Source organism: Erinaceus europaeus, chromosome 7, assembly GCF_950295315.1.
Source record: "Erinaceus europaeus chromosome 7, mEriEur2.1, whole genome shotgun sequence".
Lineage (NCBI taxonomy): Eukaryota > Metazoa > Chordata > Mammalia > Eulipotyphla > Erinaceidae > Erinaceus > Erinaceus europaeus.
The window spans coordinates 42,633,178-42,658,968 of NC_080168.1; the positions used below are offsets into that span (position 1 = coordinate 42,633,178).

General features: G+C 46.2%; 1 protein-coding gene across 10 annotated transcripts in view; it reads left to right on the forward strand.

Moving 5' to 3' along the window:
* The window catches only part of STAB2 (stabilin 2), a 177,193-nt gene that overhangs the window by 121,912 nt on the left and 29,490 nt on the right, over positions 1-25,791 (forward strand). For 9 of the 10 annotated variants that reach the window (XR_009550685.1, XM_060194290.1, XM_060194291.1 and 6 more), the window contains 11 exons: positions 114-260; positions 845-985; positions 3,287-3,346; positions 7,903-8,079; positions 8,249-8,338; positions 12,289-12,435; positions 14,241-14,297; positions 16,986-17,112; positions 20,156-20,305; positions 21,621-21,725; positions 22,365-22,472. Coding sequence is in view for 8 of the 10 variants with exons in the window: in XM_060194290.1 (XP_060050273.1) it covers positions 114-260; positions 845-985; positions 3,287-3,346; positions 7,903-8,079; positions 8,249-8,338; positions 12,289-12,435; positions 14,241-14,297; positions 16,986-17,112; positions 20,156-20,305; positions 21,621-21,725; positions 22,365-22,472 (1,309 nt within the window). In the remaining 2 variants the exon portion in view is untranslated. Of the gene's footprint in view, positions 1-113; positions 261-844; positions 986-3,286; positions 3,347-7,902; positions 8,080-8,248; positions 8,339-12,288; positions 12,436-13,818; positions 13,869-14,240; positions 14,298-16,985; positions 17,113-20,155; positions 20,306-21,620; positions 21,726-22,364; positions 22,473-25,791 lie in introns of all 10 variants that reach the window. The other variant, XR_009550686.1, reaches the window with a different exon arrangement.

A 25,791-nucleotide genomic window follows, 5' to 3' on the forward strand; every position in this document is an offset into this window, starting at 1 on the left:
CTGTGACCCAGACCACAGGGTCTGGGTCAACTTCCCAGGTAGGGACAGAGGTGCAGGGAGAGAACAGCAAAAGGGACAGCTGGTAGACCATGTTCCCTTTCTTCCTCTTCCAGGTCCATGACTGGGATAAAAAGGGCATAATGCCCCAGATCCTGCGCTACCATGTGATTGCCTGCCACCAGCTGCTTCTGGAAAATCTAAAGGTCACCCCAAATGTCACCACCCTCCAGGGGGAGTCACTTAATATTTCTGTGTCTCAGGTAAAAGGAGCCACTTCAGGAGGGTGTCCTCGTCCCCTGGAAAGATAGACACCTGCAGACCTGCTTCACTGCTTGTGAAGCGACTCCCCTTGCAGATGGGGAGCCAGGGACTTGAACCAGGATCCTTGCACAGGTCCTTGTGCTTCACACTATGTTTGCTTAGCCCAGTGTGCTACTCCTGACCCCTGAAACCCAGGTGTAAGGCCCAGCAGTGCCTGGGGGTTTGAGGAGCAGTACTATAACAGCAGAAGAAGCTTCTGTGGGATTCTCTCTCTCTCTCTCTCTCTGCCTCTGTCTCTATCTGAAAGCAGTGCTGCAGGTCTCTCTCTCTCTCCTTTCTCTCTCTCTCTCCCCAGCTCTATTTCCCCCTCCCCTCTCAATTTCTCTAGCTCTCTATTAAAAAAAAAAAAGTGCTCCAACCACTTGGAGCTTCATATGTTGCCCACAGCTCTGTTCTCAGAAGGGAAACTTCATGATGATTTAGTACACTGGTGAAACATGCTGAAAGAAGCCATTTTGTGTCTGTTTCTCTTCTAACTCATTTGCGTGCTTTCTTTCCCGCCCCCCCTTGTTGGTTACTTCAGGATACAGTGACTCTAAATAGTAAAGCTCAGATTATATCCAGCGATATCATCAACTCCAATGGGATCATCCACATCATAGACAAACTGCTGGCCCCCCAAAACTTGCTCATCACCCCGAAAGATGCCAATGGAAGGATTCTGGTGGGTGCACTCCTCATACTCAGGATTGACCATCTCAGTTCTGACTGTAAGGCTTTCCTCTGAGACATTCTGATTTTGCCAGTTCGACTTCAAGCTAATATTAGGAGTCTAGTAAATAGTAATCTTAGGGAGAATAAAGAGGGCTGGTAAAAATAGCTCACTTGGATAGTGCATTGTTTTGCCATGTGCATGACCCAAGTTCAAGCCCAGCTTCCTCTTCTGCATTGAAGGAAACCTGGGCATTTTCTCTCCCCTCCCCCCTCCCCCTCCCTCTCCCCTCTCCCTCTCCCTCTCCCTCTCTCCCTCTCCTCTCTTCTGCTTCTTCTCCAGAGTCCCAGGTTCTATCCCCTGCACCACCATAAGTCAAATCCAAGTGGTTAAAAGCTCTGGTAAAAAAATTTTTTAAAAAAAGTGTCTTTGTCTCTCTGTGTTTTTCTGTCTGAAGAATCAGCCCAGAGTGAAGCCCCAGCAAAAAAATAAATAAATAAAGTAAAAGCCTATGCTGAACAGTTAAATAAACATCACAACTTATTCTTGCATTTCCAAGTAGATGACTTCACCCAGCTTTGGAAGATGAAATAATTGATAAATGAATGATATTCAGGTAGATGGATTGGCAGATAGCTAGAATCAGTGAAATAGCTCACTTGGATAGTGTGCTGCCTTGCCATGTGTGTGACCCAGATTTGAGCCCATCCCCCACCACACTGAAGGAAGTTTCATTGCTGTAGTCACTCTTATCTCTTTGTCTCTCTGTCTCTGTCTCTCCCTCCCTCTCTCTGTTCTCTGTCTTTAAAACAAGTAGATACAGATGATAGGTAGATAGGTAGGTAGGCAGATGAGTGACGGAAGACAGTGATAGAGGATATGTAGGTAGGTAGGTAAGTAGACAGACATTATTATAGCTTAATCTGAGTAAAACACCTTCTCAAATGACAGAAGAAGCAGCCGTATAATCATTTTAGGTTGTTTGTTAATATTGGTCTGTGCTTTTCATTGCAGATAATAGAATCTACTGGATTTAACCTAAACCAGAGGGAGTTTTTTTTTAATTAGCGATTTAATAATGATTGACAAGATTGTGGGATAATAGGGGTGTAATTCCCACCACCAGAGCTCCATACCCCACTTCCTCCATCTGAAACTTCCCTATTCTTTAACCCTCTGGGAGTATGGACCAAAGATCTTTGAGGGGTACAGAAGGTGGGAGGTCTAGCTTCTGTAATTGCTTCTCCGTTGGATGGTGTTGGCAGGTAGATCCACACCCCCAGCCCGTTTCTGTCTTCCCCTAGTGGGACAGGGCTCTGGGGAGGTGGGGTTCCAGGACACAGGGGTGAGGTTGTCTGCTCAGGGAAGTCAGGTTGGCATCGTGTTAGCATCTGCAACTTGGTGGCTGAAAAAGCATTAAGCTATAAAGCAGGACAAACTGTTTAATAATCAAGAAACTAAAGGTAAGAATAAAGGAGATGAGACTTGGGGTCTTCATATTGGAAGAAGCTAGAAAGTCTATTTTAGGTATATTCCAAGGGGCCCATGACTTTACTAATTTTTGCCTGACCCACACTGATAACATGCAGATGGGCTAAAAGTATTGTCTGGGAAGAAAGTATCAGAGTTGGGAATAGAAAACTGTATCAGGGCAGAGAGTAAGTCTCAAACATGGGGAAAGTATATAAATAGTATTAACTGTAAACCCCATCAATCTGACCTAGGGCCTATGTCTATTCATATGTAGCACAGGAGCCTGTGTGACCTTTGTAAGGACATCATGAGGTTTCTTGGGAAGCCGGGACACCCAGTCCCAATGTGACAGATCTGGAAGGTGACATCTGCCAAGGGAGGGGGTCACCTGGCTCCCTCTCCCACAGGGTTGTCCTCATAGACAATTACGCTAGAGCCATCTGCCTTCAGCCTCACTACTCAGACACCACCATGCTGAGTGGATCCCGTGTCACCTGTGGGGCTGCAGCCACAGGACAGTCTGGGAGGTGCAGTGCTCAGTCCCCTGCCAGTATGGAGTAGAGAGGCATCGGAGTGGATGTTCCTATGTCTGTACAATCCACTACTTCACCTCACCCTGATGTCAGCTGACCTTTCATGAAAGTGCTTTGAGAGCTGTCTGAGAAAAGAGCTGGGAAGATAGCATCATGGCTCTGCAAAATGACTTTCTTGCCCAAGGCATCAAAGGTGTCAGGTTCAGTCCCCAGCACCACTATAAGCCAGAGCTGAGCAGTGTTCTGGGAAAGGAGAGGAAGGAAGACTGGCAAGTAGGAAGTAATCATCTCCTCAATGTCTTTGCAGCAAAATCTTACCACAGTGGCAGCAAACCATGGCTATGTCAAATTCGTCAACTTAATCCAGGTAAAAAAAAAATAATAATCTGCCTAAAGATACTTGCTTTTTGAAGGGTTATTTGGTTTTGGTGGGGGTTTTTTTGGGGGGGCAGGGGATTGGGGGATGGCATGGGGATTGACTTACTATTCTTGCTAGGGGGTGCTGGCCAGCCTTTGCAGGGTCTGTGCAGGGAAGTCCTGATTCTTTACTCCTCATTCTCAAGATTTGGTGTGTTTTGCTCAGCTATAGAATGTCCATTGACCAAATTAGAAATTTTGATTTTGGGAGCTGAGTGGTGGCACACCTGGTTGACTGGTGTGGAAGAACCTGTGTTCGAGCCCCCGCTCCCCCACTGCAGAGCGCAAGCTTCATGAGCAGTGAAGCAGGTCTGCAGATGTCTTTCTCACTCCCTCCCCTCTCTGTTTCTCTGTCCTATCAAAATACAGAGAGAGGAGGAAGAAGGAAGGAAAGAAAGAAGGGAAGAAAGGGAAAAGAAGGAAAGGAGAGGGGAAAGGAGGGGAGGGAAGAGGGGAAAGGAATAAGGAAGGAAGGGAAGGGAAGGGAAGGGAAGGAAGGAGGAAAGGAAAGGAAAGGAAAGGAAAGGAAAGGAAAGGAAAGGAAAGGAAAGGAAAGGAAAGGAAAGGAAAGGAAAGGAAAGGAAAGGAAAGGAAAAGAAAGGAGAGAAAAGGTCGCTGGAAGTGGATTCATAGTGCCAGCACCAAGCCCCAGTGACGGGGGGGGGGGGGGGGGGGGGGGGGGTGTGAGAAATAGATACAAAGGAATTTCAGCCTTTGTAGCTGGTGTGAGAAGGGATTTACCACGCTCTGCCCCCTGAAGCAAGTGCTTCACCCCTGCCCCTTGTCCTCCAGATGGAGATAGGGAAGCTGGAGTACAAAGCATGGAAATCACACCTGTGAGACAGACCAAAATGCCTTTATACCTAAGCTTTTTGGTGAGAGATCATTCCCATGAAGCAGAAAAATTTTTTATCCAAACAAATATTTCAGAGTCAGGGAGATAGCATAGTGTTACAGCCCAGGACTTACCTGAGGCCCAGAGGCTCTGGGTTCAATCCCAGGCACCTCCATATGCCAGAGCAGAGATATATCTATCTGTCTATCTATTTTTCTGTTTATCTATCTTGCATAAAAATAATCATTGGGGACAATTATTGAAAAATTAATAAATTATAAAATGCAAAAAGCAAATTCTTCAAGGATGGGACAAAGAGCAAGGTTCCAGAAACTTCCTCTCTCTCCTTCTCTCTCCATTTCCACCCTAAGAAGTCCAGGGAGTTCTCAAGACTCCTGGGTCCCCCCACAGCACAATATGCAAATCTCTGATAGATCAGGATTGTCCAGAGTGAGGGAAGGGTCAGACACTCTGGGGTACTTTCTAGAAACAGCAGTTTGCAAGGAAGGTAAGAGAATTTCCAAGAAAGTTAAACATGAGTATCCTTGCCCCCCCAGTAACCCCTCCCCCAAACCTTATAGAACCCCTCCCTATACACACAGACACACGGGCATCTAGTCTGTTTGAACACAAAATTCTGTAGCACGTTAGCAAACTCTCTGAGGCTGAGTCATAGGGAATAATAAAGCCTACTTCATAGAGTTGTTGGAAAAGTTATCAGAAAAATGCTTGTGGTGCCCTCAGGTTATAGAGAACTTGAGGAATGATTGTTCCTTGCTTATGTGGAAGTTTCTTTCTTGAGTCTGTGTGATCTAGAGATTTTTTTTTTAATTATAAAATAGAAAGTATTGGGAGTGGGGCTGTAGTACAGCGGGCTAAGCGCATGTGGCGCAAAGCACAAAGACCAGCATAAGGATCCCGGTTCAAACCCCGGCTCCCCACCTGCAGGGGAGTCACTTCACAGGCGGTGAAGCAGGTCTGCAGGTGTCTATCTTTCTCTCCTCCTCTCTGTCTTCCCCTCCCTCTCTCCATTTCTCTCTGTCCTATCCAACAACAACAACAATAATAACTACAACAATAAAAAACAACAAGGGCAACAAAAGGGAAAAAATAAATAAAATAAAAATATATTTAAAAAAAACAATAAAAATAGAAAGTATTGATGAAACCATAGGATAAGAGAGGTAAAATTCCACACATTTGCCACCAGCAGAAGTCAGTATCCCATTCCCTCCATTGGAAGCTTCCCTATTCTTTATCCCTCTGAGAGCATGGACACAGGATCATTATGGGGTGCAGAAGGTGGGAGGTCTGGCTTCTGTAATTGCTTTTCTGCTGAACATGGGCATTGGCAGGTTGATCCATACTCCCAGCTTGTCCCTATCTTTCCCTTCTTCTTCTAGCGTTTGCCCTTCTTCCGTAGCCAGTCAACAGTGTCAGGTTGAGCCTGATGTCTGCTTGTTGCTGGCGATTGGGTTCCAGGACACATTGGTGAGGTTGTCTGTTGGGGGAGTCAGGTTGGCCTCATGGTAGCATCTACAACTTGGTGTCTGAAAAAGCAGTAAGATACAAAGGATGGGGTCAGGCATTAGCACATTGGGCTGAATGCACATGGCTCAAGGATGGGTACAAGAATCTCAGTTCAAGCCCCCAGCTCCCCACCTGCAGGAGAGTCGCTTCACAGGTGGTGAAGCGGATCTGCAGGTGTCTTTCTCTCCCCCTCTTTGTCTTCCCCTCCTCTCTCCATTTCTCTCTGTCCTAACAACGACACCAAATAACAACAACAATAACTGCAACATCAATAAAAGGGGCAACAAAAGGGAAAATAAATATAAAAATATGTAAAAAAGAAGAAGAAGAAGAAGAAGAAGAAGAAGAAGAAGAAGAAGAAGAAGAAGAAGAAGAAGAAGAAGAAGAAAGGGCTGGGGAGAGAGCATGGAGGTAGATAGGACTTGCATGGCAGAGGCATCATATCAAAGAGAACTAGGCTCTGGCTTCTCTCTCTCTCTCTCTGTCTCTCTCTCCCTCTCTCTCTCCCTCTCTCTCTCTCTCCCTCTCTCTTTCTCTCTCTCGGTTAGAAAATAAAATCAGTCTTTAAAAATACGAATAGAGAGAGGGGGAGAGGGGCTAGCAATGGGGCACCCTGGGTTGAGCACACGCATCACCATGCATGAGGACCAAGGTTCAAGTTCCAGCTCTCCACCTGCAGGGGGCAAGTTCTTCACAAGCGGTGAAGCAGGCCTGCAGATGACTCTTTCTCTCTCCCTATCTCCCCTTCCCTTTCAATTTCTCTCTGTCCTGTTACATAAAATTTAGATGAAAAAATGGCCACCCAGAGTGGTGGATTTATAGTGCCAGCACCAAGCACCAGCAATAACCCTGGTAAGAATAAAAAATAAATAAATAGGGGCCAGGCAGTAGCGCAGCTGATTAAGCACACGTGGCGGGAAGCACAAAGACTGGCGTAAGGATCTTGGTTTGAGCCCCCGGCTCCCCACCTGTAGGGTAGTCGCTTCACAGGCGACTAGATGTAGATGTAGATGTCTATCTTTCTCTCCCCCTCTCTGCCTTCCCCTCCTCTCTACATTTCTCTGTGTCCTATCCAACAACAACAATAATAACTGCAACAACAATAAAACAAGGGCAACAAAAGAAAAAATAAATCATAAAACATTAAAATTAATTAATTAATTAAAAATAGGGGCTGAACAATGGCACACCTGTTTGAGTGCATACATCACCGTGTGCAAAGGACACAGGTTCAAGCCCCTGCTCCTCATCTGCATGGGGGGAGAGGGGAAAACTTCAGGAGCAGTGAAGCAGATCTGCAAGTCTCTCTCTCTCTCTCTCTCCCCCCACCTCAATTTCTTTCTGAGTTATCAAAGAGAAAAAAAGAGGAGGAAGAAATGACTGCCAGGAGTGGTGAATTTTTAGTCCAGGCAGTGAGTGCCAGCAATAACCCTGGTGGAAATTTATGATAATACAAATAAATAAGAGCCAGGTGTTAACACACCTGGTTAAGCACAAATATTACTAAGCAAGAAGACTAGGGTTCAAGCCCCAATTCCCCACCTGCATGGGGGACATCTCATGAATGCTGAAGCAGGTCTGCAAGTGTCTGTCTTTCTCTCCCTCTCTATCTCGCCTTGCCTCTCAATTCTTTCTGTCCTAGTAAAAAAAAAATTAGAAAATAAAATTTTAAAAAGGAAGGAAAATATTACAAAAGAAATAATGGGGCGTCTGGCAGTAGCACAACGGGTTAAGTACACATGGTGCAAAGCGCAAGGACCGGTATAAGAATCCCGGTTCGAGCCCCCATCTCCCCACCTGCAGGGGGGTCGATTCACAGGAGGTGAAGCAGGTCTGCAGGTGTCTATCTTTCTCTCCCCCTCTCTGTCTTCCCCTCCTCTCTCCATTTCTCTCTGTCCTATCCTACAACGACAACATCAATAATAACTGCAACAACAATGAAAAACAAGGGCAACAAAAGGCAAAATAAATAAATTTAAATAAAAATAAATGATGATCAAGAAGTCTAGAGGAGTGAGCCTCTAGTTTAATGCTATGTGCACACACACCCCCAGCTCCTAGAGTACCAATGAGACTGGGGGTGTGTGGAGGGACCCCCTGGCTGGCTTGGCCTTGCAGGTAAGCAGCCCCTTGTGTCTCAGGAAGCAGGCTTGCTGGGCCTCATCACGGACCCTATCCACACCCCGGTCACCCTCTTCTGGCCCAGCGACCAGGCCCTCCAAGCCCTCTCAGCTGAACAGCAGGACTTCCTGTTCAACCCAGACAATAAAGACAAGCTGAAGGAGTACCTCAAGTTCCACGTCATCCGGGACTCAAAGGTATCCTGGAAACAGAACATGCAGGGACCTGGGAGCCGTCTGCTATGGCGGCAAAACTGTGCCCACTGGGGCTCTTGGAACCACATGTGTCTGTTTTAAGGGGAGGGGGGCGCATTGGCAGGTCCCCCTTGAGCCCTGGGGGTGTTCACGCAGAGCCACCCTCCTGTAGGTGTCCGCTGTGGATCTCCCTAAGCCCGATCCCTGGAAGACCCTGCAGGGCTCAGTGTTGAGCATCCAGTGCGGGACTGGCAGCCACATTGTGAGTAAGAAGGGGGGGGGCTGGAGCACATGATCAGCATCCCCCTGCTGACTCTCCCTTCAATGAAGATGTCTTCCTTTCCCCCTCCTGGGTCTGCAGGCTTTCCCTTCCTGTCCTCAGTCATTCTTTTCCCCACTCCCAGTTAATTAAAAAAAAAAGGGGGGGGGACATGAAAAAACTTGAGAAATGGGGGAACGGGAAGTCCATATGATACCATGTACAAGAACCTGGGTTCAAGTCCCAGCCTCCACAGCACTTAGGGAGAGCTTCAGTGCTGTGGTCTCTGTCTATGTCTCACTGTATCCAAAAACATCAGCCCAGAATGTTGAAGGCCTGGTTTCAGTGAGAAACAAAAGAAGCAGGGCCAAGGCCATGGTGCATGGACCTGGGTGAGGGCAAGGACCATGTTTCAAGGCCCTGGTCCCCACCTGTGGGGGGTGGGAGGGATTCACAAGCAGTGAAACAAGTACTGCAGTGTCTCTCTGTCTCTCTCCCTGTCTCCATCTTTCCTCTCAATCTCTCTCCTATCAAATAAAAAAGAAAATGGAATAAGATGGCCACCAGGAGCAGTGGATTCAGAATGCCGGCACCAAGCCCCAGTGATAACCCTGGTGGCAAAAACTAAAATCACTGAGAAATGCTGACCAGCTCAAACTGGACACACACACACACACACACACACACACACACACACACACACTCACACACTCACACACTGGAAGAGAGCAGTTTTGCTGAATTTTTTTTTCCTTTAATTCATTCTTAGAACTTTTTTCTAATTTTTTTTATTGGGGGATTAATGGTTTACAGTCAATTGTAAAATACAATAGTTTGTACATGCATAACATTTCTCAGGTTTTCACATAACAATTCAATCCCCACTAGGTCATCCTCTGCTATCATGTTCCAAGACCTGAGCCCTCACCGCCCCCCCCCACCCCAGAGTCTTTTACTTTGGTGTAATACACCAGCTCCAGGCCAAATTCTGCTTGGTGTTTTCCCACCTGATCTTGTTTTTCAACTTCTGCCTGTGAATGAGATTATCTCATATTCGTCCTTCTCTTTCTGGCTTATCTCACACAAAATGATTCCTTCAAGCTCCATCCAAGATGAGGTGAAGAAAGTGAATTCACCATTTTTAACAGCTGAGTAGTACTCCATTGTGTATATGGACCACAACTTGCTCAGCCACTCATGTGTTGTTGGACACCCAGGGTTGCTTCCAGGTTTTGGCTATTACAAATTGTGATGCTATGAATATAGGTGTACACACATCTTTTTGGCTAGATGTGTTTGGTTCCATAGGACATATCCCCAGGAGAGAAATTGCAGGGTCATAGGGTAGGTCCACTTCTAGCCTTTTGAGACTTCCAGACTGCTCTCCACAGTCTAATTGACATTCCTACTAGCAGTGCAGGAGGGTCCCTTTGTCAGAACTTTTTTTTTCACCAGAGCACTGTTCAGCTTTGGTTAATGGTGGGATGAGTCAGTTTGCTTTTTTCTCCATCCCCTTAGAGCACCCCCCCCTTAGTGAGCCACTTGCCCAAAGCAGAAAGCACACCCTCTCTCTGTTCCCAGCCCCTCTACAACCCACCTTCCGTTGCCATTAGTCAGCTCTGGGATGCACCTGCTTCCACCAGGCAGCACAGAGTAAGTCAGCAGTTTTCACCTCCTGTGGCTACTTCCAGAGCAGTCCTCCTAACTAGAATTGGTGTATTGCATCAAAGTAAAAGACTCTGGAGGGTGGGGAATAATACAGGTCCAAAAAGGATGACAGAGGACCTAGTGGGGGTTGTATTGTTATATGGAAAACTGGGAAATGGTATGCATATACAGACTAATGTATTTACTGTTGAATGTAAATCATTAATTCCCCAATAAGGAAATTAAAAAAAAAAAAAAGAACAGTCCTCCTTCATGAATTTCCTATGATGGATGGGCCTGACAGGGTAACAGGAACTGTGTACTGTACCCTGCATCCACTAGAAACCCCCAAATGAGAGTGGCTCAATTTTTATAATGCTCTTGTAAAAGAGATCTAAGGGGAGTCAATCTTGAGCTAGAGTGGTGGATCATTGGAGATGTTCATTATATCTTTCTACTCTGGTTCCAACCTCATAGTCATCTCAAAATCCAATATGGCTGCTAGACCTCCAGCCACCACTTCCACTTTCCAAGCAGTAAGAAGGAGAAAGTTGGGAGTTGGGCAGTAGTCCAGCAAGTTAAGTGCACATACCGGCACGAGGATCCCAGTTTGAGCTCCCGGCTCCCCGCCTGCAGGGGAGTTGCTTCACAGGCAGTGAAGCAGGTCTGCAGGTATCTTTCTCTCCACCCCCCCACCCCCGTCATCTTCTCTCCTCTCTCCATTTCTCTCTGTCCAGTCCAACAACGATGACATCATCAACAACAATAAAAAAAAAAGGGCAACAAAAGAGAATAAATAAATACAAAAAAAAAGTAGAAAGTTGATGTAGCTTCCTACTAAGGTGATTCCCTTCCAGGAGGCTCCTGAGAAGAGCCATACTGTGGCCTGTGTACATTTTAGGACCAGCCAGAATCCCTTTGGCGTTTGGATTAGAATTCACACCGAATATGAGAATTATTGGCTTCTTTACATTGCAGCTACAATTGAGGTCAGCTGTACTATTTCTGTAGACCAACTAGAATACCTGACAAAGAAATAAAATGCCCACTGTTCTTCTGTGTGTCCAAATCGCTTCCCGGGCACTTTGCAACATGTTCTTTCATTTATTATAACAACCGCATGTAGCCAAACCATTAACCCATTTTCCCTAAACTAAATATACACATATATATATATATATATATATATATATATATATGTATGTATTTATATGAATGAAACTTCAGACAAGGGAGTCAGGCGGTAGTGCAGCTGGTTAAGCACAGATGAAGCGCAAGGACCAGCATAAGGTTTCTGATTCCAGCCCCTGGCTCTCCACCTGCAGGGGGGTCGATTCACAGGCGGTGAAACAGGTCTGCAGGTGTCTATGTTTCTCTTCCCCCTCTGTCTTCCCCTCCTCTCTCCATTTCTCTGTCCTGTCCAACAACAATGACAATTATCAATAACGACAATAAGAATAACAACAAGAGCAACAAGAGGGAATAAATAAATAAATATTTTTTAAAAAAGAAACTTCAGACAAGTCCTGTGATTTGCTCATAGTCCCACAGTATATAAGTGAAGTCTTAAGAATTTAACCAGTTGTCTCAGTGTTTTCCCCCACTGAGTCACCAGCCTAGAACATTTTGCTTCCTGGAGGAACACAGAAATGTACCCCTGGGCTTATTACCCAGGTGGACCTTGGGGTTGTTGCAAGCATGCAGTGATGTAATGACTCTCAAACACAATTTAGACAATGCCTAGTTCATCTAAGAAGTTACTAATATTGTTATAAAGTTTAAGCCCTAGGCTGGGCAGTGGCTTACTTGGTTGAGCACACACATTACCATGAACAAGGACCAGGGTTCATGACCCCACTCCCCATCTCCAGGAGCATAAATGGTGAAGTAGTGAGTGCTGCAGGTGTCTCTCTGTCTCTGTTCTTCTCTATCTCCCTCTCCCCTCTCAATTTCTCTCTGCCCTATTAGGAAGAAAGAAAAGGAGGGAGGGGAAAGGGAAGGGAAAGGAAGAAAATAGGAGGGGAAAGCAGGGGAGGGGAGGGGGAAGAGAGGAGAGGACATGGTGTCTCTGGAGACAGCATGGCTGGAAGTTTTCAGCAGTCCTGCTAAGTGAGAAGTCAGGAAGTGAAAAGACAATCACTAGACAGCTTTTCCTGCATCTTACAGGTGCTGGTCCCAGTTTATGTTCTATGGGGGTATAGCTCTGGGGTAAAGCATTTGACTGCACATTGTACTCCGTAGGGAAAAGAGATGTCTTAAGAAAGATTGCTCACTGTTTCTCCTCTGTTTCTGTCTCTCTCTCTTAGGGTGACCTCTTCCTGAATGACCAGGCGTGCAGGATCGTGCAGCGGGAGCTCTTGTTTGACCTAGGCGTGGCCTACGGCATCGACTGTCTCCTTACGGATCCCACACTGGGAGGCCGCTGTGATTCTTTTGACACACTCGAAGTTTCGGTCAGTCCTCAAATCAGTACTGCAGTAGGAGGACCTTGAGGCAGAGAGCAGCCCTCATGCTCCAGCATAGACCATGAGGTGGAACCACTGAGGGCCAGTTAGTCATGTTCTTCAGACTCAGAACCACAGGCCAGTTAGTCATGTTCTTCAGACTCAGAATCACAGGAGTTCGCTGAGTCCTCCATCAACTTTGCGTGCTCTCATTTCTTCCCACACCTGCCCCTGCCCCTCCACTCATTTAACACTGGGCAAACATAGGCCCTGCTTGTGTGGAGTATGTTCACAGTTCACACTCAGGCGTCCGTCCTGTACCATTTGGCTCTCTGTTCATCTTAACCCTGAAGTTGTCATCAGCTCTAGCATGTCCGCTCAGGAGCTGTTTTTCAAAGAAGTGAATAGCTGGTGTGATGAAAATCTGTTGTCAGTTAATCTCAGTCCCTGACAATTTGTAGGTATTCGGTAAATTATTCAGCTCCCAGACAACCAAAGTTGTCAAAGGCAATGGAATACCAGCTGTCCTTTCTCCTAATGAGGATTTGTATTAACTTCCAAAGTATATTCACATAGATGTATTCAATTAATCATTTTCCTCTCCAAGCACCTGAAGATCAACTAGTAACAACAATAAGTAGCCTTCTGTTATATATTTTTTTATTTCTTATTTACTAGTGTGAGAGATAGGAGTGAGGAGACTTGGGTTTTTTTTTTTCATCTTTATTTATTTGATAGATAACCATAAATTGAGAAGAAGAGGGAGCTAGGGAGACCTGCACTCCTGCTTCACCACTTTTGAAGCTTTCCCCCTGCAGGTGGGAACTGGGGGCTTGAATTTCGGTCCTTGCACATTGTAACATGTGTGCTCAACCAGGTGCACCACCACCCAGCCTCCAGATTTATTTCTTTACTTTTGTCACCAGGGTTATCACTGGGGCTCAGTGACTGTACAATGAGTCCTAATAGCCATGTTTTTTTTTCTTTTTCTTTTTTTACATAGAGAAAGGGATAAATTAAAGGAGAAGAGATAGGTAGGAAGATAGTGGAACTTTTAGCACTGTTTCACAACTCATAAAGTCTTTCCCACTGCAGGTGGGAACCTGGGGCTTGAACCTGGGTCCTTGCACATGGTAACATATATCTTCTACCAGGTGCACTACTGCCCACCCACACTTCCCCCCTGTTACAGACCAAAGAACTAAGGTTCAGCCAGAGTGGCCAGTGATGTCAGCACTGTATATCCCTATACAGCCAGCCCTGCCTTTGTCCAGCTCTGGCTAACAGGGAATGTCTCACCTCAGAGAACTAAACCACGAATTTGAGGCCCAAGACCTTGAGAATCCGCCATGGCAAAGTCACATGTGTTTCCTTTTCTATCTGTGATCACAGCATCTGGGTCAAGACTTTGAACTTCTAGTTCATCAAGGCATTAACCACAGGTGTGTCCTTGAGTTTCCCAATATTCCTAATCTTTCTCATTGTTTCTTTTTCTTTTTTTTTAAAGATTTTTTTAATATCTATTTATTTCCTTTTTGTTGCCCTTGTGGTTTTATTGTTATAGTTATTATTGATGTCGTTGTTGTTGGATAGGACAGAGGAAAAATGGAGAGAGGAGGAGAAGACAGAGAGGGGGAAAGACAGACACCTGCAGATTTGCTTCACCGCCTATAAAGTGACTCCCCTGCAAGTGGGGAATCGGGGGCTCAAACCTGGATCCTTACACCGGTCCTTGCATTTTGAGCAACCTGCGCTTAACCCGCTGTGCTACCACCCAACTCCTCTTTCTCAGTGTTTCTTTTCTTGCCTGACAGGGAGTGTGTGGAAGCTGTATCAATACTCCCAGCTGCCCCAGTTGGAGTAAAGCAAAGGTAACAATGGCTGTGGTGATCATGTTTGGAGAACCACAAGTTGTTTTCCTCAGCAGATCCCTACCTGCTGGGGGGGGGGGTGTAAGTGTACGTGTGTGTGAGTGTGCGTGTGTGTACACATGTACCCCCTGAGGGTGTGCTGTGTTCCTATAATATATACCAAGCTTTCAACAGCTGAGCTACAGGGGTAAATGATGAACATTCCTAGTCCAGGCAACCTGTGAACCTGCAACCCCACCTCTAGGAACTATCTAGAAAAGTCTTAGGAATATAGACCCAGAAAGAACTTCAGAGATCATCAGACTATAAAGAAAAGATCTGCATAGTAAGGTAGAGGGAGACATGGTAATGCTTATGCAAAAATACTTTCCTTCCTAAAACACCAAAGTCCCAAGTTTAATCCTCTGCAGCATCATAAGCTAGAGCTGAGCAGTGCTCTCATAAAATAATAAAAAAGAAAGGAGAGGAGAGGACAGGGAAAAAATATACAGGGGCCAGGTGGTGGAGCACCTACTTAAACACACACATTACTGTGTGCAAGGTTGCAGGTTCAAGCTCCTGGTCCCCACCTGCAGGGGGGAAAGCTTCACAAGAGGTGAAACAGGGCTGCAAGCATCTCTGTCTCTCTCTCCCTTTCTACCTCCCCCATCCCTCTCAATTTCTGTCTATCTCTATCCAATAATAAATATATATTTATTATATAGTGCAGACTCAGTGCCTACACTACTAATCTACTGCTCCTGGAGGCCATTTTTCCCATTTTTGTTGCCCTTGTTGTTGTAGTTGTTATTATTGTTGTCATTGCTGTCGTTGTTGGATAAGACAGAGAGACATCGAGAGAGGAGGGGAGACAGAGGGGGAGAGAAATAGAGACACTTGCAGACCTGCTTCACTGCCTGTGAATCAACCCCCCTGCAGGTGGGGAGCCGGGGGCTCGAATCGGGATCCTTAAGCCAGTCCTTGAACTTTGTGCCATGTGCCCTTAGCCTGCTGTGTTACCACCTGACCCTCAATAAATATATCTTTTAAAAATTCATGTCCACTTAAAAAAAATAAAACTATATATATGAATACATATGTTGCTGCCCATGCCTCTGACTCTGTACTGATCCCTCGGTTTATCCATTACTTCTTTTATTTATTTATTTATTCCCTTTTATTGTCCTTGTTGTTTTATTGTTGTAGTTATTATTGATGTCATTGTTGTTGAATAGGACAGAGAGAAATGGAGAGAGGAGGGGAAGACAGAGAGGGGGAGAAAAAGATAAGACACCTGCAGACCTGCTTCACTGCCTGTGAAGCAACTCCCCTGCAGGTGGGGAGCCGGGGGCTCGAACCGGGATCCTTATGCTGGTCCTTGCACTTTGTGCCATGTGCGCTTAACCCACTGTGCTACCACCCTACTCACTATCCATTATTTCTAGTCCTCAAAGGAAATTAATGTTATCTCCACTTCTGGAGAAATGAGCCTAAGAGAGGGTAAGAAATCAGCCTAACGGGGGTCGGGCGGTAGCACAGTGGGTTAAGCGCACGTGGCACAAAGCGCAAGGACCAGCATAAGGATCCCGGTTCGAGATCCTGGTTCGAGCCCCCGGCTCCCCACCTGCAGGGGAGTCGCTTCTCAGGCAGTGAAGCAGGTCTGCAGGTGTCTTTTTCTCCCCCTCTCTGTCTTCCCCTCCTCTCTCCATTGCTCTCTGTCTTATCCAACAATGAACAACATCAACAACAACAATAACAACCACAACAAGGCTACAACAACAAGGGCAACAAAAGGGGGGGAATGGCCTCCAGGAACAGTGGATTCATGAGCCCCAGCAATAACCCTGGAGGCAAAAAAAAAAATCATCCTAACACCAATCAGTAGATGACTGGCAGAGCCAGAACTAGAACCCAGAAAAGTCATGTGCAGGTAGTGGGAAAGCCAATGGAACACAGAGATGAGTCAGATACCTGGAGGCAGTCCTTAACAGATCCCATCCTCTGTAGAGTGTTGCCTCTGTGAAATGGAGCAAAGAATTTTGGGTGTTACTGGAAGGAAAAGATAGTCTTTAAAGATGGGTAAACTGAGGGGGCGGGTGGTGGTGCACATGTTATAATGTACAAGGACCCAGGTTCAAACCCCTGATCTCCACCTGCAGAGGGGAAGCTTTGCAAGTGGTGAAGCAGTGCTGCAGGTGTCTCTGTCTCTCTCCCTCTCTATTTCCCCTCTTCCTTCTCAATTTCTGACTGTCTCTATCCAATAAATAAAGATGGGTAAACGGCCAGGCATAGAGTAAGTCACCTGTTAACTAGTGATTTTATTACTTATCACAAACTAAATTCTCTCTGTTCTCCTAGTAAACTTCTAACATCCCTCCAAATGGAAATACAACACATACCTTCCCTAAGGATGAGAAGTGGGGGTGGCGACGCCCTCTCCAGGCAGTCACAACCCCCATTACAAACTGCTCGAAAGGGACAGTCCGTTTTTCCTGTGAAACTGGGGAGAAATCCTATGTGGCTCTAGCTCTGCCCTCCCCCATTAATTGGTCTATATAAGCCCCTAAGCAAAGATTTACCTGTAAAAGTAAACTGATTCCCATATTCTACTTGTGCAGTACCTGATTTCCCCCACTGGGGGCAGATTAGAGCTCAAGGGTGCCAGTCCAGCTCTGGGCTACAGAATGACGGTTCTCTCTCTCCCTTCAGGGCACGAAGCAGAAATGTTTGTACAACCTGTCCTTCAGGAAGAGCCTGGAGGGCTGCCGGCAGCTGTGCGCCCTGGTCGTCTCCATCCCCAAGTGCTGCAAGGGCTACTTTGGCCGAGACTGTCAGGGTGAGGGCAACTTGTGATTCCCAAGGGATTGTGCAGCATTTGAAAATACTGGTGATATGGTGAGGCCTGGAGAGTGAGGGTGGGAAGGACTCCAAAGGATTTTGCTACGAAACACAGTGCCATCTTATTCTGGAGAAGCACATGGCTCTCCTGCTCTGTTCTTTTGCATCTTGCAGAGTCAAGGGTCAGTAATGCATGTTTTGTAATGGCAAATTGTCCCTCCTTTTAAAGAAAATATGGGGGTGGGGTCGAGCAGTAGCGCAGCAGGTTAAGTGCACATGGAGGAAAGAGGAAGGACCGGTTTAATGATCCCAGGGGAGTCGCTTCACAAGCACTGAAGCAGGTCTGCAGGTGTCTTTCTCTTCCCCTCTCTGTCTTCCCCTCCTCTCTCCATTGCTCTCTGTCCTATCCAACAACAACAACATCAATAACAACAACGATAATAACCACAACAATGGTAAAGCAACCAGGGCAACAAAAGGGAAAAAATAGTCTCCAGGAACAGTGGATTCGTAGTGCAGGCACTGAGCCCTAGCAATAACCCTGGAGGCAAAAAAAGAGAGAGAATATTGAGGGGCTGGGTGGTGGCACATCTGGTTGAGTGCACATATTACAGTGCACAAGGACCCAGGTTCGAACCCATGGTCCCCACCTTCAGGGGGAAAGCTTCACGAGTGGTGAAGCAGGGCTGTAGGTGTCTCTCTGTCTCTCTCCTTCTCCCTCTCTATCACCCCCTTCCCTCTTGATTTCTGGTTGTCTCTATCCAAATAAATAAATAAAGATAATTTTTTTAGAACTACTTTATAAAAAAAAGAAAATATTAAAGGGTCAGGAGGTGATGCATCTAGTAAAGCACATATTACAGTGCACAAGGATCCTGGTTCAAGACTCTGGCCCCCACCTACAGGAAGGAAATCTCACTAGCAGTGAAGAGTGAAGCAGGACTACAGATGTTCTCTCTCCCTCCCTCTAAATCTTCCCTTCCCCTCTCAATTTCTTTCTGTCTCTCTATCCAAAGTAGGGGAAAAAAAGAAAAAATATGCTTTTACTTCATTTATTGGATAGAGACAGAAATCAATAGAGAAAAGGGTTCATCCCACAAAGAACCAGAGGGTTCTGAACTCAAATTCCATCAGGACCCAGAAAGAAAAGGGGGCGGGGTAGAAGATGACTCAAAAATAAGACAGGCTCATAGAAAACATAGGTAAATGTAGATAAATAGGTAGATGGATGATAGTTGTAGAAATAATAGCCATCCTCTATCTGTGATCTTGGGAGATCTAATGCGGTTATTTTCTTTTTATTTTCTTCTTACTTTTATTTTATTACCATCAGAGTTGTCGCTGGGGCTCAGTGCCAGCACTATGCATCCACTGCTCCTGGCGGCCATTTTTTCTTTCTTTTTTTTTTTCTACTCTTTTTTTTTTAATTGGATGGATTGGAGAAAATTTGAGGAGGGAGAGGAGCTAGAGAGAGGGAGAGAAAAATAGACATTTGTGGATCTGCTTCACCACTCATGAAGCATCTACCCTGCAGGTAGTGAACAGGGTCTTGAACCTGGGTCCTTGCACATAGTAACAAGTTTGTTTATCGGAATGCACCAATGCCCAGCCTAATGCAGTTTCCAATGGAAGGAATGGGGACACAGAACTCTGGTGGTGGGAAAGATGTACAATTATACCCCTGTTATCTTATGATTTTGTAAATCAACATTAAGTCACTAATAAAAAAAAATAAGAGAAAAGAGAGGGGGAGAGAGAGAATGACCTGAAGCACTACTTCACAGCTCAGGCAGGTAGAAACTGGAAGTTTAAGCCAGGGTTCTGTGCATAGTAACATGGGCACTCTACCCGGTGTGCCACCGCCTAGCCCCTTGGCATTATTTTAAATCAGTTCTCAGTTGAATATGATGCTTCAGATCTCTCAGTACACTTAAAACTCACAACAGTCCCTAAGCAGTAGGGTATATGGGGCATCCTCGTTTCAAATCTGAGGAAATGGAGGTGCAGAGAAGATGAGATATAAGCCCCAGGTCCCACCTGTGTCCCCAGAAGCCATGATTTTAACACATGCTTCCTTCAGCTTGGTCTAGTTCAGAAAAGTCCTTCTCTTAACTCATTTGTCATTGGCTTACAGCATGTTGGCAGAAGAATCTGGGCAGAGAGCCCAGTGATATCACTGGGTCTTCCCTGACCATCGCCAAACAGGCACCATCTTTTACTTTGGTTAAGGAATCCACTGCTGCTGGAGGCCATTTTTCCCATTCCGTTGCCCTTGTTGTTATTGTTATTGTTGCCATTTCTGTTGTTGGATAAGACAGATAAATCAATGGGGGGGAACAGAAAGGGGGAGTGAAAGATAGACACCTGCAGACCCGCTTCACCACCTATGAAGCAAGCTACCTGCAGGTGGGGAGCCGGGGGCTCGAACCAGGATCCTTACACTGGTACTTCCACTTCAGGCCATGTGTGCTTTACCCGCTACACTACCACCTGCCCCCAAACACCTTTTTTTATTATTAACTATTTAATTTGTTGGACAGAGACAGAGTAATTGAGAGGGAAGGAGAAGAGAAAGTGAGTGAGAAGGTGAGGCAGAGAGAAACCTACGGCACTGCCTCACTACTCATTAAGCTTCCCCCTGCAGGTGGAAACCAGGGCATGAGCCCCAGTCCTTGTGCACTATAATGTCTGCTCTACCAAACATGCCATCAGCTGGCCCCAGAGCTCATCTTTATTCATCCAGAGCTCAGATCTAGTCAAGCCCAAATCTCATGCACCTCCCAGTCCTTAACACAGTGAACACTGCAGTATGTCCCTCTGACCCAGACGACCCTATCCTCCATTGACGTGCATGCCCCTATAACCACATTCCCTTGTTGTGAACACAAAGAAACAATGTGTGTGTCCCCAGGCCTGCAGTCCCTTGGGGACAGTGGTGGCTAGCTCCATGGCCAAGAGTGGTTCAACAGCGTAGGTTCAGAGTTGCTGGGCTGCTCTGTTCTGGGAAGATGGTTGAGTGGCTGCTGCCTGGTCTCTTGCAGCCTGCCCTGGAGGCCCAGAGGCCCCATGTAACAACCAGGGAGTCTGCCTCGACCACTACTCATCCACGGGACAGTGCAGGTGCAACGTGGGCTTCAACGGGACGGCGTGTGAGCTGTGCCTGCCAGGAAGATTTGGACCCAACTGTCAGCGTAGGTGGCCAGACAACTTCATTCGTTGGTCCATTCATTCATCCATCCTTCCATCCACTCAACCACCATGTATGAATTGAGTCTTTGCATATACTGGTAGCTAATGTTGATGGAGTTCCTACTGTGTACCAGATAGGAAGGGTTTTTTTGTTTTGTTTTGTTTTTTGCCGGGAGGGGTTATTTTACAGTATAGTTGTTGATACATGGATCCAGTTTCTCCTCATGATAGGTGTCTGCAAAACATTCTCATCCCCACAACTCCACAAACCCCCCTCCCCCCAAAAAAAAGAGGCCATCCCATGAGTTTGCCAGCTGACGCACCACTTCCAGTCTGAGTTTTAGCAACAAAACACTCTCACCCCCAACTTAGGTCCTTTTTTTTTTACCATTAAGCACCGGGATCTCACCCCTCACCCCCACCCCAAGTCCCCTTCCCACCTCCTTTCCCAGTGCCTTTGTTTTGGTACAATGCACCAAACCCAGTCCAAGTTTCACTTTGTGTTTTCCCTTTCTGTCCCTGTATCTTAGTTCCACCTTTGAGTGATATCATCCTATATTCAACCTCCCCCTTTTGGCTTGTCTCATTTAACATAATTCCTTCAACCTCCATCCAAGATGAAGCAAAGACATGTGCACAGGTTACCAAGCACAAAGACCTGGGTTCGAGCCCCTGCTCCCCACCTACAGGGTGAAGCAGGTCTACAGATGTCTCTCTTTCTCCTTCTCTATCACCCCTTCCCCTCTCAATTCCTCTCTCTCCTATCCAATAAAAAAAAAAAAATTTAAAAGGAGAAACATGACTGCCAGGAGCAGTGGATTCATAGTGCTGGCATCAAGCCCCAGCAATAATCCAGGTGGCAGATAAAGAAGGAGGAAATAGGTGATGATGAAGCAGACAGGTGAGGCCTGGCAGTGCCTTTGTTTGTGGCAGTAGAGCCAAGGCCACAAAAATGGAGGAAACGCTGCATGTTTCAAAGATTTTCCTATTGGGTAGCCTTCTCTGTTAGCAGGCCCTGGGTGAAGTTCACAGGGTCCCCTTCTATTCTATTACACGCCCCCTCAACTTCTGGGTTTATCACACTCACCAGCTCGAGGCCAGCTCTTCCTGGACTGCTGACTCCACAGGGACAGGGACCTTCTCCCAATGCAACTTCCCTACCTGGAAACTCTGACCCCAGTGCAGGCACCAAGTTATTTTCTTGACTATTTCTATGAATGAATGAATGAATGAATGAGTGGTGTTGGCAGCTGTCTCCTGCACTGTTCCCACAGCTATAGCATTTCAGTCCCTGACCACATCTCAATTGCTTTGCAGCCTGTGGCTGCTCGGAGCATGGAGTGTGTGATGAAGGCATCACAGGCTCCGGGCAGTGCCTCTGTAAGACGGGCTGGACCGGCCACTTATGCAGCACGCAGGCAGGTATGTTGGAACAAGCAGTGCTGGCCTACAGGGAAGCCAGTTAAGAACATCCAATGTGGGGGGGGGGGGGTCGATCGTCTAAAGTTTTCATTGGTCTCCTCTCAAGGTAGATATTTGTATTCCAATTTAGATAATGTTACACAGGTGCTATATTAACATAAAGGAGTAATTCAAAGGGGCTAGGCAGTGGTGCACCCGGTTAAGGACGAGGACCCATACAAGGACCGAGTTCAAGCCCCTGGCTCCCCACCTGCAGAGGGAGATGCTTCACAAGCATTGAAGCGGTTCTGCAGGTGTTTTATCTTTCTCCTTCTCTACCTCCCCCTTTCCTCTCAATTTCTCTCTGTCGTATCTAATAAAATGAAAAAAAAATGGCCACCAGGAGCTATGGATTCATAGTTCTGGCACTGAGCCCCAGCGATAACCCTGGAGACAAAAAATAAAAGCGGGGAGCGGGTAATTCAAAGGCCTCTAGTTCCCTGGACTGGGAGGGAGCATAGCCAGTCTCCCCATCCTCCTGTTGTTGGAGGTCACTTCTGAAACCCAGCAGCAGACCAGGGAGAGTCTTGGAAGACAGGTGGGTGCCAAGTCTTCCCCTCACCCCATGACACAGGATAATGAGGGTCTTTCTCATTGCAGTGTTGCCACTAGTGTGCACGCCTCCATGTTCTGCTCATGCCACCTGTAAGGAGAACAACACCTGTGAATGCAACCTGAACTATGAAGGGGACGGAATAGCATGCACAGGTGGGTCCCCCTCATGCATGTGTGAGACGGCAGCGCAGGCACAGGTGTGTGTGCAAAACGGGTGTATTGCAGGGGCATGTCAAGCAACAGGTGCATTGCAGCAGTAGGTGTATATATAGGAGCAGCTAGCTGCATAACAGGAATAGATGCATTTCCAAGCAGGTACCTTGCAAGAGCAGGTGCATGTACAGAACACTGGCATGGCCAGAGCAGTAGGAAGGGGTCAGAATGCCTGTGCTCCATTCTGCAGCTTCTCCTCCCTGCCTGAACCTTAAAAAAAATGCCAACCTAGGGGCCAGGTGGTGGCACACCTGGTTGAGCACACCTATTACAATGCCCCAGGACTTGGGTTTGAGCCCCCAGTCCCCGCCTGCAGGAGGAAAGCTTTACAAGTGGTGAACCAAGGCTGCAGGTGTCTGTCTCTTTCCCACTTTACCACCCCCTTCCCTCTTGATTTCTGGCTGTCCCTATCTGATAAAGATAATTAAAAGAAAAATTTGTGCAAGAACTGGCATAAGGATCCTGGTTTGAGCCCCCAGCTCCCCACCTGCTGAGGAGTCCCTTAACAGGCAGTGAAGCGGGTCTGCAGGTGTCTCTCTCCCCGTCTCTCTGTCTTCCCCTCCTCTCTCCATTTCTTTCTGTCCTGCCCAACAATGATGACATCAATAACAACAACAATAAAACAACAAGGGCAACAAAAGGGAATAAATAAATATTTTTTAAAATAATTTTTTAAAAGCCAACCTTCTCTGTGACTCAGTTTCCTTAATGGACTTGTTTCTGTTTCACCTGTCTACCTCCCAAGCCATGGTTTTGAAATTGCTTTGCAAACTCTAATGTACTTTTTTTCTACTGTTTTTCCAAACATACAATGAATGCGTTCTTATTTCCAGATTTTCAGAAAATAGACCATTTGAGGAGGTAGCATAATAGTCATACAGAAAGACCATCCTATCTGAGGCACCAAAGACTTCAGGTTCAAATCCTAGTGCCACCAGAAGCAAGAGTTTAGCAGTGCTCTGGTGAAGGAACTCAGAAAATGCACTATCCTTTTTTTTTTAAGCTACAATTACTCCTACACATACTCTCAGCACTTGGTGAGATTCTCTCTGAACTTTTCAGTGTCTGTCTGTTGTACTTCAGATACAGATTCTGCCATAGAGACACACAAATGAGTTAGACAGGTATTGATTTCCATCTCACACAACGATGTGGATATAGGTCTCCAGGATTTGCAGAGCCCAGAGTCCTCCTAGCTTGTTGCTGTGTCATCACTCACTCATTGGCCTGGCCTCAGATAACCACCCCCATTAGCACACCTCAAGCTGCAAAATGGAGAGCAGCAAGGAAAGAAGGGTCTTTACTAGCTCTGAGGACACAGGGAGTTAGGGAAGGGGGCGGGGGGGGGGGGGGGGGAGGGAAGAGTATGTCTCTTCCCCTCCCATAAGCTGCAGCTTCATCCTCTGTCAAACCTAAGTGCAAAGGAGCCTGGGAAATGTAGTCTTTAGTTGAAAAGCCATGAGCCATCAATATTTATTTATTTATTTATTTTCCTCCAGGGTTATTGCTGGGCTCAGTGCCCACACCATGAATCCACAGCTCCTGGAGGCCATTTTTCCCCCTTTTGTTGCCCTTGTTGTTGTAGCCTCGTTGTGGTTATTATTATTGCTATTGTTGATGTTGTTTGTTGTTAGATAGGACAGAGAGAAATGGAGAGAGGAGGGGAAGACAGAGAGAGGGAGAGAAAGATAGACACCTGCAGACCTGCTTCACCGCCCATGAAGCGACTCCCCGGCAGGTGGGGAGCCGGGGGCTCGAACCAGGATCCTTACGCCGGTCCTTGCACTTTGCACCACATGTGCTTAACCCACTGCACCACCGCCCGACCCCCCGATATTTATTTCTATAGAGAAAGTTGACTATGGGCATTACAAAAGATAGCAATCTCAGCCACCAATAATTTCTAAATTATTTCCTGAATGAATTATCTTGATAAAAATATTATTGGGGAGCCAGGCAGTAGCACACCAGGTTAACCACACATGGTGCAAAGCTCAAGGACCAGCATAAGGATCCCAGTTTGAGCCCCAGATCCCCTTCTGAGGGGGGCCTCTTCACAAGCAGTGAAGCAGGTCTGCAGGTGTCTATCTTCTTCTCCCCGTCTCTTGTCTTTCCCTACTCTCTGGATTTCTTTCTGTCCTATCCAACAGCAGTGACAGCAATAACAAAAACAATAACAACTGCCAGTCCCTGTTTGGGCGCCAGATGCCATACTAGCTTCACGGGCAGGAGAGAGACGACCAGGAACTCATGGCTGAGCAGGAACGCAATCCCTTGTTCATTAATCAGATACATTGCATCTCTTCACTGGAAGTGGCAAGGGGAAAGGAAATGACTAGGAGAGGGGACGGAGCAAAAAAAAGAGCACAAAAAGAACATATAAGGCTTCCATCTAACCAGTGGGGATTAAACCAATATCCTGCAGGCAGGGCGGGTCTCAGGCAAAACAGTGATTATGTAAATAGACCACAACATCAAGCAATGCAGCAGACCTGGCATAATGAACAACAAACAACAACAGCAATAAAATGGAAAAGATGGCCTCCAGGAGCAGTGGATTCATAGTACAAGCATAAAGCTCCAGCAATAACCCTGGAGGCAAAAAAAAAAAAAATGGAGGTTATTGCATGAAAGTAAAAGACATTGGAGGGGTTAGGGGGGTTCAAATCCTGGAACATGATGGCAGAGGAGGACCTAAAGGGGTTGAATTGCTATGTGGAAAACTGAGAAATGTTATACATGTACAAACTACTGTATTTTACTGCTGCTATAAACCATTAATTCCCCCCATTTAATATATATATATATATATATATATATATATATATATATATCCCTCTAGATTTTTCACTGTCATATCAAATAAAAGAAAAAGAATAAAATTAAAGAGAAAAGGGGAAAAAAAGGTTACCAGGAGTGCTGGATAGATTGTGTGAGTACCAAGACTCAGTGAGGGGAAAATTGTGTGTGTGTGTGTGTGTGTGTGTGTGTGTGTGTGTGTGTGTGTGTGTGTGTGTGTGTGTAAAGAGCTCAATTTTTTAAAGTGTTGGAGCACAAACTTGCATGCCTGGGGCATCAGAGGCTCCAGGTTTGACCCCAAGCATCACTGTATGCTGAGCTGAGCAGTGTTCTGTGGTCTATCTCACTCATTCCCTCTCATTTATACTAAATAAACCTTTTAAAATTTGTATTGGTGCAAAGCACAAGGACCAGCATAAGGGTCCCAGTTCAAGCCCTCAGCTCCCCACCTGCAGGGGAA